The 16,654-nt window shown below is 43.6% G+C and overlaps 1 protein-coding gene across 1 annotated transcript; it reads left to right on the plus strand.

Moving 5' to 3' along the window:
- RAB29 (RAB29, member RAS oncogene family) lies at nucleotides 1-14,295 on the plus strand. Its single transcript, XM_038380193.2, has 5 exons — nucleotides 1-934; nucleotides 5,716-5,787; nucleotides 8,117-8,298; nucleotides 10,891-11,012; nucleotides 12,111-14,295. The coding sequence occupies exons 1-5, from the start codon at nucleotides 811-813 to the stop codon at nucleotides 12,226-12,228; spliced, it is 618 nt and encodes a 205-aa protein (XP_038236121.1). The 5' UTR covers nucleotides 1-810; the 3' UTR covers nucleotides 12,229-14,295.
- The last annotated feature ends 2,359 nt before the right edge of the window (nucleotides 14,296-16,654 follow it).

Raw genomic sequence — 16,654 nt, forward strand, 5'->3', positions numbered from 1 at the left:
TTGGTGGGGCGGAGCTAGTGCAGCCACCTGGCCTTCTCACATGACAGCAGCTGGCCAAGGGGCTGGTGGCTGCTGAAGGAGGAGCAGCCTTTGCTCTGCCCCGCTAGGCGGAAGCAGGGTTAGGTCTTTACCTCCATCAGCCCTAGTAGTAAGCAGAGGAAACAACCATTACGGAGTGTGGGGAAGACTTTTCCCCCCAACCTGTGTGATGAGTGTGGCAGGACTTAGCTGTTCCTCCAGTACAACTGCATGAAGGTTGAAATGCCAGGAAACCTTCTGGGGTTTGGCTGTTGATTTATTTTATGTTATTCTCTTTCATCCTGTGGATAATCCTTCTTTGGGACTAGTCATTTTTTAACTTGCTTTCACTGCAAGCCAACCAGAGGGGTGTGCGTCTGCAAGAGGGAGCAGAAGTTATTAAGAAGCTAATTCTGTCTCTCTGAGCGGTACAGAGAAGGCCGTGTCTGCAGGAGGAAGCAGAAAGTTATGTACTGTAGCTAGGTAATGGTATGCCCTTCTTTCTAAGTGAGGGGCATTCTGTATAAAACACTGTATTTGCAGGGAAGAGCAGAAAGTTGTACAGAAACTAGACCACTCTGTCTGCGTGTGTTGTGTAGAGCAGATCATGTCTGTGAGAGGGGAAATAAGTATTTACAAACTTTGGCTAGCACATGTGTGTCCACTTCTGTGAGTTTTCCACAGGAGAAAATGGTTCTTGGCTCCCTCACCCACATGAGTTACATGTGCTCAGATTAGACTAAAGATGCTTGAATAATAAAGAGAGGGTGGTTGTCTTTAGTTGGTATAAAAATGGGGCACAATGACCATATGTTTAAAGTTCTGATTGTTGGAGATGCTACGGTTGGGAAGACGTCGCTGGTGCAGCGATATGCCAACGACAGCTTCAACAAGCACTACAAATCCACCGTGGGAGGTGAGTGATCATCAAAAGATAGCTGCATGCAGCGATCTATTTGTAAAAGGGAAATCAGCAAAACTTTCAAATACTGCTCCACTCTGTTCTAAACTATATGTTCAGTGTCTCTAAATGTGGAATATTTTCCCAGCTGGGGATGTGTATTTCCCTCTCCTCTTGCTATATTTTTCTGTGGATTGCGTTGTCATTTGCTAAATTATAACGTTTCTGCACTGCTTTGAAAGTTGGAAGCACTGTGCCACTGTGAAGTATTATTAAGCTTATTACAACATGCTGGTTTGTAGTTAAAGTCCTTTGTGTGACTTTTCTTTCCTTGCTAGGGCTTCCATTACCTTCCCATCAGTAGTATCTTATTGGGGCAAATTCTGCAGTATATATCTGGCAAAACTCCTGTTGATGTCAGGGGGAGTTTGACCTGAGCAAGAACTGCAGGATTTGATTCCCAGAAAGATGGTAGTGGGCGACAGCTATCGGAAAGGAGAATACCTCAGACATCTTTTACCATTGCATGTTTGTCAGCAAGGATTTTTGTGAGCTATCTCCTTCATGAGAAGGCCGGGAGTTTGTAATGGACTGGTCTAATGAAGGACTGATGTGTGGAAGGAATTACTATTGGCATAAAGGGGGAAATTAGGATGGTTGCAGCTTAGCACTTACTATACGAGTGAACCACTGTGGCATAGTGTTGTTGTTGTGCCATTAAATAGCTGTTGTGTTCCCTGTTCCACCCCAGAAGTGCCAGCGTTTCAGTGCTGGTTGAAGAGATCACTGTATCTACTTTGTGGACTAAATTTTCAAAAGAGATTTTGGATGCAAAGAGACCAGATTGTTAGAGGGTGGATGCCTGGGACTTTCTGAAAATTAGGTCCTTTTATACTGGGCTCCCAGAATCACTAGTCACTCTTGAAAACGTAGGCCATAATTTATCTTGTAAAAAGAAAAGGAGTACTTGTGGCACCTTAGAGACTAACAAATTTATTAGAGCATAAGCTTTCGTGAGCTACAGTGAGTGAAGTGAGCTGTAGCTCACGAAAGCTTATGCTCTAATAAATTTGTTAGTCTCTAAGGTGCCACAAGTACTCCTTTTCTTTTTGCGAATACACACTAACACGGCTGCTACTCTGAAATTTATCTTGTGTTTGTAAAGTGCTCTGGGGTCATTTTAAGATGAAAGCTGTTGTAGAAATATACTGTATTATTCTTACTTATTGAGGGTCCTTTGCTCACAGACTGAGATGTGAAAATTGTTTCTCCTATACCCTCCAGCAGTAAAAACCTGAAGTAACTCAACAAAAGGAGCACTTTTTAGCCTGAAGGTATAATATTTTGCATTTCCTGCAGGATCATACAACTGAGGACCTCATGTTGCTTTACACCTGTTATTTAATTAGGCCCCTGTTGACAGATGGGCTAGTAATTTTTCTGATCTTACAGGAAAGGATCTGGGCAGCCTGACTCTAGCCACTTGAGCACAAACACATCCTGATGCGGTCTAACTTTGAGGCCTCTGATCATTACAAACTGCCCAATTAACCTGAAGCCAGCTTCTCTTTAAGGCCCTCTCTATGCTGGGAGCACCGGCTACGGTTGGTGGTTGGGTATGGGAACTGCTTTGGAATACGTTTTCCAAGGCACCTTTAATCATTATGGGCTTGTTGCCCGTGGTGGAAAGGAATATTGTTTAAATGGCCGTCCTAGCAGCATGGCTGCTACACTCGCTAGCAGGTTTGTTTGTATGTTACAACTTCTTAACGCTGCTAGGCAATAGTTTGAGGTCCTATCTCCACTGTAGAATCAGCTGTGTTGGAGGACCCAGTGACGACATCTTAGGCCTGGGCTACACTGAGGGTTGGGGAGGGGGAAATCGATCTAAGATACATCGACTTCAGCTACGCTATTCTCGTAGCTGAAGTTGCGTATCTTAGATCGACTTAGAATCGCTTACTTCGCGTCCTCGCGGCGCGGGATCGACGGCAGCCGCTCCCCCATCGACTCCGCTTCCGCCTCTCGCCCTGGTGGAGTTCCGGAGTTGACGGCAGAGAGATCGGGGACCGATTTATTGCGTCTACACTAGATGCGATAAATCGATCCCTGATAGATTGATCACTACCCACTGATCCGGCGGGTAGTGTAGACGTGGCCTTAGTTCTGTGCCATGGTTAATGCTTGGCCTTGGCCTTGTTCCCTAGTTTATAACATAGTTGAAGCCACTCTATCGGAAACTAAATTTCTGTGTGCAATGAAACCATGCTAGTTATGGCCAGGTTGGAAGACCTGTGTCAAGAACGGTATCCATACTTTGAACACATTTTAGCAAACTGGGATACACAGGTAGCTCCCATGTAGACAGGATCGCAGTAGACTTTCATCCTGAATTCCTCAGAGGAGAGATTTTGAGTGAGCACAAGGTTAGCACGATTGGAGAACGCAGTTAAGAGTATTTGACACTTCAAAGGTTAAGTGGGTCCTTGAATTTTTAGTGATGGTACCATGTGTTAATTAACTCAGTTAGTTGTAAAGCGTGATGTAGATGCAACCCAAATATTTGTTCCATGATGCAAATGTCTGTGTCCCATTTATGCTAGAATTTAAGGCTGTGTTATGTAACATTGTTAAATCACTACTAAACATTTAAGTATAGACTTACACTAAAATGGAACTGTGTGTTAATTGTCTTGGGGACAAGCGCATCATAACAGAGACTTGCAACACAGTTGACTTTTTTGCATACAGGACCTTAATAGCGTGTGAAAGCAATCCTGTGTTAGAAAACATCGTCCAGCACAGCTATAAGCGCTAACATGGCAGGGTTGAATAACAGGCCAAGTGAAGGAGGCAGCACTAAGGCTCCATCCAAACAATGTCCAAGTGGGACAGAATAATGGAGGTCAGTGTTGGTGCTTTTCCTCTTTTTCAAAGCACACGCTTACTTTAATCTCTCTGCTGGAGAATCCAAGATGAAGAACTCAGTCAGAGGTTCTCAAACTGCACCCCACTGAGGCCGTGATGTACAAAGTGCCTGGATTTGGCCTTGTAAAATGGGCACTTACATACAACTTTGATCGTTTGCAGCAGCGGGGGGATGCATTTTCTCTCTGTGTCCTCAATCATTAGAAAATGAATCCCTAGCTTCAGAAAGTTTCAGAACCCCTGAACTAGATATTAGCTCAACTGGACAGCCTTCCTTTGGATTGCAGCCTATCGGATTTGTGTCACTCCTGAGAAATGTAGGTCAGGTGTGTGTATTTATGCTCACTGGGCACTTGTTGGGATTGGTTTGGTTTGGAGTGGGGAGGTTGTGTGTGAAAGGAAAAACTGCGCCCCAAATAACAAAAAAACACCTCTGAATTGTTTCAGGCAGCACAAAATGGAGACAAGTAAAAACAAAACAAAAAATTGGCTAATTTTGTACATTCTTGGGCATTTCTGAAGAACCAGCGTGAGCTTCTGACAGACGGCCATGCTTATTTTTAATGCATTGATACATTTTGCTTTATTAAAAGAGTATTAAACATAGCTGTTTGCCATTTTCTTCAGTTTTGATCTAGGATCAATAATTTTTTAAAAAGGCAAGATTAGCAAGGCTGACCTTTCATTTCAAACTATCCCCATTGTGTATATTGGCCCCTAATCAAAATGAACTGATTAGTTCTGCCTGCCATTGAAACTGTGTATCAAGGGCACAAAGTGTGCAATCCAAATATACATGACTGAAATGAAAAGTAAATCCAGGTGATTGGGGAGGGGAGGTCTCCTGTAAAGCTCTGTGTGTAATAAGATTACCTGTATATATTTTTTTTTAAGTTTACATTGTTATTTCTCAAGATTAGGTGCTGGAGAGGGCTTATTCTTCAGAACTCTCCCTGTGAATTTAATTTTCCTTTGATGATATTGATATTATTTCCTCTACTGTAGCGCCAAAGAACCCTAGCCATGGCCCAGGACCCCATTGTGGTAGGCGCTGTACAAACAGAACAAAAAGGTGCTCTCTGCCCCAAAAGAGCTTACAGTCTCAAGCCATGGTGCTTGCCCAGCATTGCTAGTTGAGCATGAGACTTGCAAGTGGGGTTTTGAGTCCCATTCTGCAAATCAAAAGCTTTGGGTAGGATTTTCACAAATGTTAGTGGTGGCCCGAATAATGATCCTGTTGAAGTCAGTGCTGGCTTTGGCAGGAGCAGAGTTAGTCCAACAGCGAACTAATCCCACCTTGTTTGCCTCTTTCCTAAAGGACAGGATGGCTGCATTCTGTGCCACAGTTTGGGGCATATCTTGCACCTGATCAGTCACAGCAGTGCTAGCAAGTGGGAGTGCTATAGTACTGAAGGCACGGGGGTCTCTACCGTTGTGTTGTGTTGTAATAAGCTTAATAACCCTGCTCAAAGTGGCTATGAACAACATGGCAGTGAAAATCCGAGTGCTTTTTCACTGCTAGTGCTCCTGCTGCAGCCAGTGCTGGTGGAGCTGCAATGGCAGGAACTTCCCACAAAATGTTGATATAGACAAAGCTATAGCCTGCGTGATACACTGACAGCAGAGGGAGCAGGATGGACATGGGGTTGGCTCTGCCCAGGAAAAGAGTAAATGAAAGCAGGGTGTAGAAGGAGAAAAGTCAAGTGTGGCATTCATGTTACGGTCCACTACCAATTGCCATTGCTACTAAAGCATCCATCAGTTGTAAAGCAAGATGTCTGTAACCACTGATACAAATGGGTGGGGGAAACGCACAATGGTTTTACATAATCCCTAATCAGATTTCCTTTCTCTTTGGGGCCTTGCAGTGGATTTTGCTCTGAAGGTGGTACAGTGGTCAGAATCCGAGACTGTGCGACTTCAGCTATGGGACATCGCAGGTGAGCTCAGACAAGCTGCTGGAGTCAGTCGAGACAGAGTTTCCAAGTGTCCAACTTGTTTGACTTTTTTTTCTTCTTCAGCAAAAGACCCTTAAAAAACCCAACGACTTTATTTTGGGTTGGCAAAAACAAAGATTCTGTTTTGTGGCATATGGTTTAGTTTTTTTTTTTTTTTTTCCCAGTGGTGATTAAATGGTGAATCATGTAGCTAGTCTAGAGAGAACACATCAGCGTGGATTGATACATTCCACAGCATGCTTTCCACTCTTTTAGGGGAACACAGACTGAATGGGGAGAGAGGGAAGGTGATGTGTATCAGGATGGAGCGTTTTATCTCCCTAGGTCCCTTGTCTGAATACAGCACGGGCTGGTTGCCATGAGTAGAGTGCTGATACTCCTGATCTAGCCCTGAGGGAATGGAGAAACTCCCACTGCTATGAGAGAAAAAATGGGCCCTGAAAGTTACCATCTGATGGCTGTTTGGTGGCCTGTGTGAAAAGAGTAGTGGTTTCCTAGAGAATAAGTGTCCATATTAGAGATGGGGAGGCCAGCAATCAAGTGCTCATGGAAACAGGATTCCCCTACAGGCCCTGGAGGTGGTGGGTCTGGGTTGGGATGAGGCATATTGTTTGTTTGGGAAACAGTGGGATGGAGAAAACTTTCATTGCAACTGCATCTGCCGCTGAAGAGAACCAGAAGAACTCAGCTTCCAGCACTATCAAAGTTTAGCATCAAAAAAGAAAGGAGACGGAGCAGTGTTGGGGGGGGGGGGGGGCGGACGGCACGGGCAGGGTACGGGGTTGGAGCATGGAACTGTGGGACTGAGTGAAACTCCTAGCTGTGGCTTTATCCTGTTTCAGTATTTCCGTGTGTGTGTGTGTGTGTGTGTGTGTGTGTGAGTGTCACAGGCATCAATCTAATAACTAAAAAAGGAGAAGTTTGTGCCAATCGCATCAGCATGCAGATGTCAGCTGAAAACCCAAGAAGCCATTTATGGTTTGTGGGACTAATGGCTGCTGCATTGTTGTTTAACCCCCCAGCAATGTGCTCAGGGCTGTACAAGACGCTCAGATACTGCCAGTCCCTGCCCTGCTGTGCTTACAGTCTAAAAGGCACACAGGGAAGATAGCAGTTGAGAGGTAAGTAGAGAGTGTATTATTGCTAACCCCTTGCCAGCATAAGAGCCTGTAAGTGCTACCAAATCTTCAGTGCTGTGTTGTTACAACACAATCATCATCCACCTCGTGGTATATAATGGTTTGCCTGTGTCGATTTGATCAAGTCCCGTTTCAGTTGTGTTAGTGAAGCATGTAACAGGAATGGTTCCTCGTTTGGTCCTGTCTACAAGGCGGGGCACTGCTTAAACACAGACTGTGGCTACCTAGAGGGCTTACACCAATGTAGCTGTACCAGTGCAGCTGTGCTGCTGTCAACTCTCCAGTGGAGCCGCTCTAAGCTGACGGGAGAGCTCTCTCGTCACCTTAATTAATCCACCCCAACGAGTGGCGGGAGCTATGGTCAGTGGAAGAAACTCTCCTGCTGACGTAGCACGGTCCACACCAGCACTTAAGTCGGTGTAAATTATGTTGCTCGGGGGAATGGCTTATTCACACCCTTGAGCGACACAAATTTTATCGACGTAAGTGGTACTGTTGACATACCTACAGTCGTTTTGTTGGCATAGCGAGGTCCTAAGTGCTTGTTCACCCGGTGGTTAAAACTGTACCGCACCAGCTGCGTAGTTACCAGGGTCCTAGTAGTTCCTCTAACTAACATGGATAGGTTATTTTCTGAGAACAGTGCTCATAACATTACAAGATGTATACAGCACATAGCCTAGAGCACTGTTGTGCTTGCACAACTTTGGAAAAAAATCCCTGTGACTAGAACCCTCCGAACAGCTGTGTTTAGACCAAGTATTGCTGCTGTTAGCGAGGCTTCACCATGGATGGGGTAAAGCTGCAGGTGGGAAATGAGATGAGCTTAAATGGCCACGAAAATGACAGTGAGAGGAAAGTGGTTGGAAAACAGAGGCTTGGGAGACGTGTGACTTGAGCACATTGGTGATGGGGGGAGGAACTTCTAAGCTCTAATATCATCTACGCTGCTGGATTGCATGGGCAAGACACTGGTCTCCGTACCCCAATTTCCTCATCTCTAAAATGGGGATAGTGATACTTCCTTCTTCAGAGGGGTACTTGGAGGCACAGTGTGAGGTGGCTGGCCCTAGCTGGCTGCAACTGGGGCAAATCCTCAGCATGGACCAATCCAAAAAGGCAGTCTTTAAAAAAAAATCTTTCCCCTCTTCTCTCCCTCTCCGCCCCTGCAGGGCAGGAACGCTTCACATCCATGACCCGGCTGTACTATAGAGAGGCATCAGCCTGCGTTATAATGTTTGATGTCACTAACTTCAGCTCATTTGGCAACAGCCGGAAGTGGAAGCTGGATTTGGACAGCAAGCTCACGCTGCCAGATGGAAGCCCGGTGCCCTGCTTGCTGCTAGCTAATAAGGTGAGCAAGTCTAGATGGACCTTGGGTGTATGTGTGTTTGAGGAAAGGGGGTTTAAACTGAAGTGAGGAAGATGGCCTTCTCCACTACACTTCGCCAGAGCTGTTACATATCTTGTGGTCTCGCTAATCGCTTTCCTGGTCATTCACCTTTATCTGGCAAGGATCTTGTGATTAAAATGCTGAGCCAGGACAGTGCTGCTCCTTACCTGGTACCATTTTTACTTAGCTTGTAAAGTTTTGAGGAAGGTGGATCAGTTCAGGAGACCTGGTCGTTCCTTGGCTGGGCAGACGTTCGGACAGTACTGGCTCCTACGGTATGTCTGTACTGTCCAGGAAGGTGTGATTATAACACGGGCATTTGATTTATCTAGCGCAGGTAACAGTAGCAGTGAAGATGCAGCGGCATGGGCTAGCAACCAGAGTACATATCTAGGGTTCCCAGCTGCCTTGTACTCTGGTTGGTTGCCCATGCTAACACCCATCCACTGCATCTTCACTATTATTGTTATCAGTGCAAGATAAATTAAAGCTAGTATGGGTATACCTGCTTGCTCTACAACCACCCTTTCACTTGCAGTGCAGACATACCTCTAGATTGAAAGTGGCATCTTTTTTTTTTTTTTTCCTTCCCCTCTGAGATAATTGATCCCAGGAACAATTTGGGTACAGGGAAGAGTGAAGAGAAAGTGGGGCACAGCTGGGAGTTTCTTCAAATTCCTCCCAAACCACTTGTGTTTAGGTAGGTATTAGATAAGCTTGTGAGGTGGAAATCATCCAGACAGATTGGTTAGTCCTGTATGAGCTTTTTCTTCCTGATGTGTGTGCAGGATCAGCCTCTGCATAGCTAGATTTCCTCCCTCTGGTCTGATTTGTGACTGGTTTCCCGGTTCCACTTTGTTTACAACTTTGAGTTATTTTTTCTAGCCTGGGCTAAATGCTGGAGAATGTGTTTGAGGAGACAGTCCTGCATTGACAGGAAGGATAGATTGAATGGGATCTAATAGACACCCCTCTCCTTGGGGTTTATACTGCCATCCATCACCATAGTATCTGAGCACCTTCCACACCTAGTTTCCATGATTCTCCTTGTGGAATTGGTGAGTCAGCAAAATGGTTCATTGAAGATCCGTCAGAAGGGACGGATTGTTATGTCCTTTTGTGAGCAGAGTTTCAGATCATACCCATGCTGGGGGCTTGGACTGTTTGCAAAACCATCTTGAAAAGCACTCGGAAACCAGTTCAGGCTAACACTTAAATATGGGTGGGCTGTCCATTGTGGATGGAGCCATATCGTGTTTAGACTGGGCTCTAGCCTCACTTGCCACTTAGGCTAGAATGTGATTTATAAACTGAGCTTAAAAAGGGTCTCTTTGGCAGAGTTCTGTGTTGAAACAGAATCAGTCGGACTTAATAAAACTCTTTGAGGTTGGTTAGTCAATGTCAGTGCGAGCCTTATATAGACAGAGCTTTGGCCGATGCCTAATATTCTGAGTTGCTTCCTCATCCTCCATGGGAGTGTGGTTTGCTGTGCGCTGTCAGATGGCTGCTGTGTCTTGCCCCACGGGCAGCACCAGTTTAGATTGCCAGGTGTCACTTTCAGAACCAGCAGCAGAGAGTTCTCCCAGGAGGGCTCCGTGTCTGGAATCTGCTCCTTCTGCTCCGTGATCAGAACCAGAGCGTGGCGGCTTTCAGAGGGTTGCAAAGCTTTTCTCTCCACATAGATCTTTAATTTGCCCCAGATTAGGATGAATATGTATGGCAGGGCAGGGAAAGGGTTAGTATTTTAACGAGGTCACCTATATGGGTGACCCGATACTTTCCTTGCTGAGAGAGATGCCATCTGTATATTGCTGCACAGTGTCAAGTTTCATTGTTCAAATTGCTTGCTGCTGCTTTGTTTAATGATTTATTTCTCTTGTATTTAAAAAACCCCAATCTTCTGTGGCTACAGGGGTGTCCCTTCTATGTGCTGATATCGGCTCTGAGGCCCCTTCAAGGTCCAGATTGGTGAGGCTTGTCTAGTTTGAGTGATAAGGTCTAAAATTCAAGATTAGCTAAGAGCTGATTATCAAAAGCATGATAAAGGGGACAGCATGTTATACAGTCCTTCTCCTTCTCGTTGGGGAGAACACCTCCTCCTGGTAGCAGAGTTTAAAGAAAGCAGGCTCTGTCTACACTAAGGAAATCTGCACCAGTGCAACTAAATCAGTGTAACTGTGCCAGTGCAAACCCCTAATGGAGATGCACTGCACCTTACTTCTCTATGTTAGCATCAGTGTAACTGCATGAGTGTAGTTAGGTTGATGTGAATTTTCTTGATGTAGACAGAGCATTACCTAGCCTGGATGAGTGAAAACATTTCTCTTCCCCACTGCTTGCTGTCTCAATCTGGACAGATCTCCAGCACATGCATGCTTGTGCCAGATTACTCTCAAACCAGATAAACATATTGGCTGTTACGTTATCCCACTAGGAACCCCTATCCGATCATGCTCTCAAGGATGGGAAGGGTTGGCACTCCATGCTATCTTTTGTTTAAAATAAATAAATAAAAGGACTCCTTTTAAAGTGACCGACTCTTTTTTTTTACAGTGCGACCTTTCCCCATGGGCAGTGGCCAGGGAAGAGATTGATCGGTTCAGCAAAGAGAACGGTTTCTCTGGCTGGACTGAAACATCTGTCAAGGAAAACAAGAATATTAATGAGTCTATGAGGTAGGTATGATGGCTTCTAGAGTGCTTCTAAAGCAGGGATATTCAGATTGAGGCTCAGAGGCCGCAAGTGGCTCTTTAATGTGTCTCTTGCGGTTCCTTGCAGCATATGATATTAAAACATCATGTGATTTAATTATTAACGAATCAAAGTTATTATCCAATCAGGATGTTTTTACTATGTTGTTAACCAATTGTAGTTGATAACATAATATTTGGTTAGTCATTTTGCTCTGAGAATTATCTAAAAATAGTAAATGAAACCATGAATTCACGCAACTGTTGCTCTTTGGGGTAATGTCGATCGCTAAGTTGGCTCCTGAACCACTGAGGTCTGAGAATCACTGCTCTAAAGGGTTAACCTCTTAAGGAACAGAGCACACTGTTGGCATTTATCATATAGCAGCAGTAATGTGCACGTTAGTCTAAAGGGAAACTGCAGCTGGAAAGGTCAAAAGTTATTGTGCCCATGTTTAAGCTGTGACCGGCATTGGGAAATGCAGGGTTTAACAAAATACAATAGATATTTTTCATCTGTCGTTCTCTATTGGGAGAATGGGAGCGGGGTGTAAGAGACTGGACATCTGTTTGTAACACAGTTATCCTTCAGTGGAGAGTTATCCCAGCGGAGAACTTGGCCCTTTTACTTTTCCTAGGGCTTATGAAAAAGTGTTGGTTTCTCATTCCTGGGCACCAGAGCACTCTGCTCTCATAATGGCTATGGTAGGAAAACGCAGACTTCCCCATCGAAGCCTGTGGCTGTGCCTTGATCCGGAACAGGAGGGGCTCACCTCCAGAGGTGGGGAGGGTACTTCAGTCTCCATGGTTCTTTCAGTCACTGGCCTCTCTACTGATGCTGCCAGCATATGAGCCAGCTAGTGTCCCTGATGGTGGTTTGTGCTGGGGACACTTGCCCCCAGGAAATTGGATTGAGAGCTCTAATTTGTATTACCTAGTATTGTCCCTTTAAGTCCACAGCAGCCAGCTCTGTCCTGGTGGGTGCTGGTGCTCCCACAGGAATGGTGGCTATATCCAGTTGTGTACCAGACTGTAGAGGTGTAGTCTCTTGCTGCTTGTTACATCATGTATGTTGTTTCCTAGAGTCCTTATTGAAAAGATGATGTCGTCGTCCATGGGTGATGGAGACCTCTCTGTTCCTGGCCGCGGAGATTATATTAACATAAAAGATGCTTCCCAACCTGGCTGGGGATGCTGTTAGCTATGCTCACTTCTCCATCTGCATCAGAGCAAAAGGGAATGTCTTTTTCACTGATACTGGCTTTATTAAGTGGTGAAGAATTATCTCCTGTTCAGCACACACTGGCTCTCAGTAAAGCATTGCAGTTAATGACCGTAGGAGAATTCCTCTTTATTCCAGCACAGTAGCCACCTAAAGCTCTCTGCTGCTCCTATCGTTTGCTTGTGTCTCCTGATTCCTGACATGGCGTTACAGTAACTCCTCATTATTTCAAACTCTGGATCTGTGTATGACTAATGTATCTGTTGTGGAAATGCCCAGGACTCTGTCAGCTATGGCAATCACCCTTGGGTTGAAAGAGGACACTTTCGGGTCGCCAAAATATCTACTGGGGTGTTGCCTGATCTGCAAAATGGATTGGTGTGAATTTGGGAGATTCTATAGCACAGCTTTCATGTGTGTACATTGACTGCAGTGCTTAGTTTGTCCCTGCCTTCTACTCTGTCTCAAGAATTGCCCAGTTGCCTTTTGCCAGTTATCCCTTTTTGTACCTCTACCCCATACATATAACTCTTCTGATGCCACTTTATTAGGGCATCCAGCAGTGAATGAGAAAAAGGTTGTAAACCCCCTTGTGTTGTAGAACAACAGTACTCTTTGCTTTTATAGCACCTTCCATTCTGTGATCTCCAGTAGCTTCACAAATGCTGATGAATTACTTCCTTGTAACCATTCTGCAGTGGTGAGTAAAGCCTTTGGTGGTAGCCATGGTATGGCTCACTGAAAGCCCAACTGCTGCTTTTAGTGATCCAAGGAAAAGCAAAGAAAGGGACTTAATTGGTCAGAAGGAAATAATGGAGAAAACTCCTCTTTGCCCTTTTGATGCCTGTTATTCTCCCTGCATATTCTACATGTGATCAGGGCTGCTGACTGACTTTGGGGCAAAACATTCAGATGGTTTCATAAAAGCACATATTTGGCAGTTTCCAATAAAGGAGTTAATATGGATCTCGGCCCAGTAAAGCAGTGGTTACATGGAGTGGGATGAATTGAGGTGGTTCAGTTTTTAATCCTAACTTAAAATAAGGGCAAAATGAATCCTCTGAATCAGTGGTGACATTTTTCTGTGGCAGATTCAATAAGGAGGCTGTTTGGGGGAAGGATATTAAAGGGCTACTGTCAAATAAGAGAATCATCTGAACAGAGGACTGTGAGCCAGGAACATATGGGATCCATTGCTTGCTATGGAAGTGATCTCTTCTGTGGCCTTTAGTAAACCACTTCACCCTTCGTTTTATATGTATAAATGGGACTAATTATCCTAATACCACAAAGAGCTGCAGACTAATGAATGCTTGTAATGTACTTTGGACTTAAAAAGTTCTATATAAATGATGAGTGATAAGGAATTTAGGCCCAACATTTTGTTAAAAGGATAAAATCTATAGGAGAATAGGACACAAGCAAAATTCAAGGATTTTGTTGTGTTACTTGCATTTAAATATTCCATCACTGTGCAGTCAGGATTCACAGTGAACCCAAACTGAGCAGAAGGTATGTGAGAACTGGAAAGAGGAACTAACCAGCAATGAAGTGGAACTGACCAGTCTAATTTTATTGTCTAAACAAAGTATAATACAAAAAGTAAAGAGCCTAAAATATAAATAAATTGGATTTTAAAAATCCGATTTCTATTTTTAGAAGTCTAAAGGTTAAATAGGAAAAGTAAAAGGTCTTGTTTTTAAAAGGGTTAATCTTGACAGCGTTCATGATGTTGATGATAATACCTAGCACTCTGCATCCATAGATCTCAAAGTGCTTTACTAGGGAGATCGCTATTAATATTCCCATTTCACAGATGGGGAAACTGGCGCACAGGGAAGGAAGTGACTTGCCCGTGATGGCACAGTAAGCTAGTAGCAGAGCCAGGAATTGAACTCTCCTGAGTTAAGTCCAGTGCCCTACCCAGTAAGCAATATTGCCTGGAAGAATAGATTTAATCACATGTGGTGATGCGCTTTAACCTGATATTCAGCGGCAGCTCTACAGTGCCTGGGTCTCTTAATTTTGCATAAGTAACTGCCTCTCGAAAATAAGCAAAAAGCTTGAAATCCTTAAAGGTTTCTCATATGCAAGATCTGCCCAAGAGCCATGGAATGCTGGTATGTGCACAGGTTTGGGGGGTTTTTTGTTTTGTTTTTCACACACAATTCACTGCTTGTTAACTGCTCTATAGGCGCAACAGAAAAAATGTGTCAAAAAATCAACCCAGTGCCGCAAAGAATGGTCTTTGCTTGAGAGCTGTTTAAAAACTCAGCCAAACAGGAAAACAATCTGACTGTGCAAATGTGTGTTTTCAGAGCTGTGTCTCTGACACACAAGGCACTTAAATCAAAAAAGCAAGCTTGTTGTAAACCTTCGTTTAGTTCTTCTGCAAAACAAACTTGGGTTCAAAGGCCCCATCTAAACTCAGGTTTTGCTATGTTAGGCAACCAGTCTTAAACAATGCTTTGTGAAACTGTTTCTGCTCATGTGATTGTCTTGTCCATTGTGGTTGGGAGACTTTAGCTTAAAAGTTTGATGGGTGTTTTAATGTGAGACCAAGATTTGTAAAAAATTAACAAAGTTATGCCCCATCTATGCAGGTTTGTATAGCCGTTCTAGGAGAAACATGGTAGGTAACTGTTTTAAGCAAGGAGTCTGTGGATTTTCATCTTATTGGTGCTTATTTTGACTTTGTACTCTTTTTTTTTTTTTTTTTGCATGATTCTGTGCCAACTGACCTCTTTCTTTCCCCCACGTTATTGCTTCATGTCAGAGATCTTTGGTCTGTACCCATGGGACTCGGATTGTTAGATTTAGTTACACATTTTTAAATTGTGAAACTTGGATTATTACAAATCTACCAGTAACTAGAAAATTTTACTGCAGTAAAACTTCCAGGTGATGAATACAGTTCAAAGAGCCAGTCAACTACATAAAAACTCTTGAGTTCTTTTACTGTTTTTTGTTTAAACTATTTGCTGTTGTGCTTAGTCTTGCACAGACTTTTTTTATAGACAAGATTCCGATTAGTGTTTAAGTTACAGTATTACTTTGTTTATATAAAAAGGAAAAAGTTGGTGATTTCTTCTGTAACAATCAGTAACCAAGGCAGTACTGAAAACATTGAAACAAATTTGTAATAAACATTCCGACTTTTTTACTCTTGCTTGTTTATTAGTTATTGGTTTCCTGTCTAAACAGTCCTAAGGGCAGATAAGTTCACAAGTCCAAAACAAAAATATTTCACTGTCAACAACCGTATCTGTAAAGAGAATTGTGTGTGTAAACATTGAACTGTTCCCTCTCTGCCCCAAAAATAAGGTTTCTGTCCGACAATGCCAGCAACACAAATGGCTCCATTTCATGTAAATACACTGCTGTTATGATATTGTTTTAAGGGTTATATTTGTTAACTTTTGTTGACTCTTACGAATCCAGAGATTTAAACTTTCATGTACCACTCTGAGCCTATCTATGCTACATCATTTACAGCGGCACTGCTGTAGTGCTTCTGGTGAAGATGCTCTAAGCTGATGAGAGAGCTCTCCCATCAGCTTAATAACTCCTGCCTCTGCAAGAGGCCCATAGCTATGTCGGCAGGAGAAGTTCTCCCACTGACATAGCACTGTCTATGCCGGCGCTTAGGAGGATGGCTTATTCACACCTGTGAGCGATGTTAATACTGAAGTAATTTGTAATGTAAACATAGTCTGAGTCTTTCAAGCTCTGCTGTCTCCAAGGAGTCTGCAGCTTCACTTATAGTTTTCTTATGTACTGCATGGGTACTTTGTGATGATCATAGCTTGTGTCCCTTCAGCTTTGTTTATATTGGGAAACTGCTGTATTTAGGGAAACAAAAGTAGATGGAGATGAGCTGGCAGGTGTACCCACAGGTCAGGTGTAAAGGCAGCATTTTTCATTCCTGTTCACATTTGAGGCCCAAAGCCATTTTATCCTTGGACAACAGTGCCTGTGCATGATTTTAGATCAATTACTATTTTTTTGAACAGCGCAGTGTTTGCAGCTCTTGAATTTCATCATGTATTTTGGATTCAAATGAGCTAAGTACCTGAAACTGAATTGCAGCCCAGTTTCCTGCATTTTGCCGAATTTCTACCTGCAGTCAAGGTTGTGCTTACTCCCTCCTGAAGCTGAGCTAGCTTAGGAAAATATTACTCACCACTGGTGCAACGATGAAATCCAAACCAGCCACAATTCATCTACTTGCAGCTTTCCACATGGAAAATTTTATACACAGAGGCCTTGATTCCCTATGAACCAATGGATGCAAATCAGCAATGTGATGTACTGATATAAACTTCTCTTGCTCAGTGTTGCACCATAGCTATTGACCATATTTCAGAAGACCATCCAGTAGACATTTTGTGTTAGAGTATAATTT

The sequence above is a fragment of the Dermochelys coriacea genome, chromosome 21 (genome assembly GCF_009764565.3).
Source record: "Dermochelys coriacea isolate rDerCor1 chromosome 21, rDerCor1.pri.v4, whole genome shotgun sequence".
Lineage (NCBI taxonomy): Eukaryota > Metazoa > Chordata > Testudines > Dermochelyidae > Dermochelys > Dermochelys coriacea.

Coding starts and splice junctions, on each gene's coding strand:
- RAB29 (XM_038380193.2), top strand. CDS start 811: ATGGGGCACAATGACCATATGTTTAAAGTTCTGATTGTTGGAGATGCT. Junction 935..5,715: donor CTACAAATCCACCGTGGGAG/GTGAGTGATCAT, acceptor GGGGCCTTGCAG/TGGATTTTGCTCTGAAGGTG. Junction 8,299..10,890: donor GCTTGCTGCTAGCTAATAAG/GTGAGCAAGTCT, acceptor TTTTTTTTACAG/TGCGACCTTTCCCCATGGGC.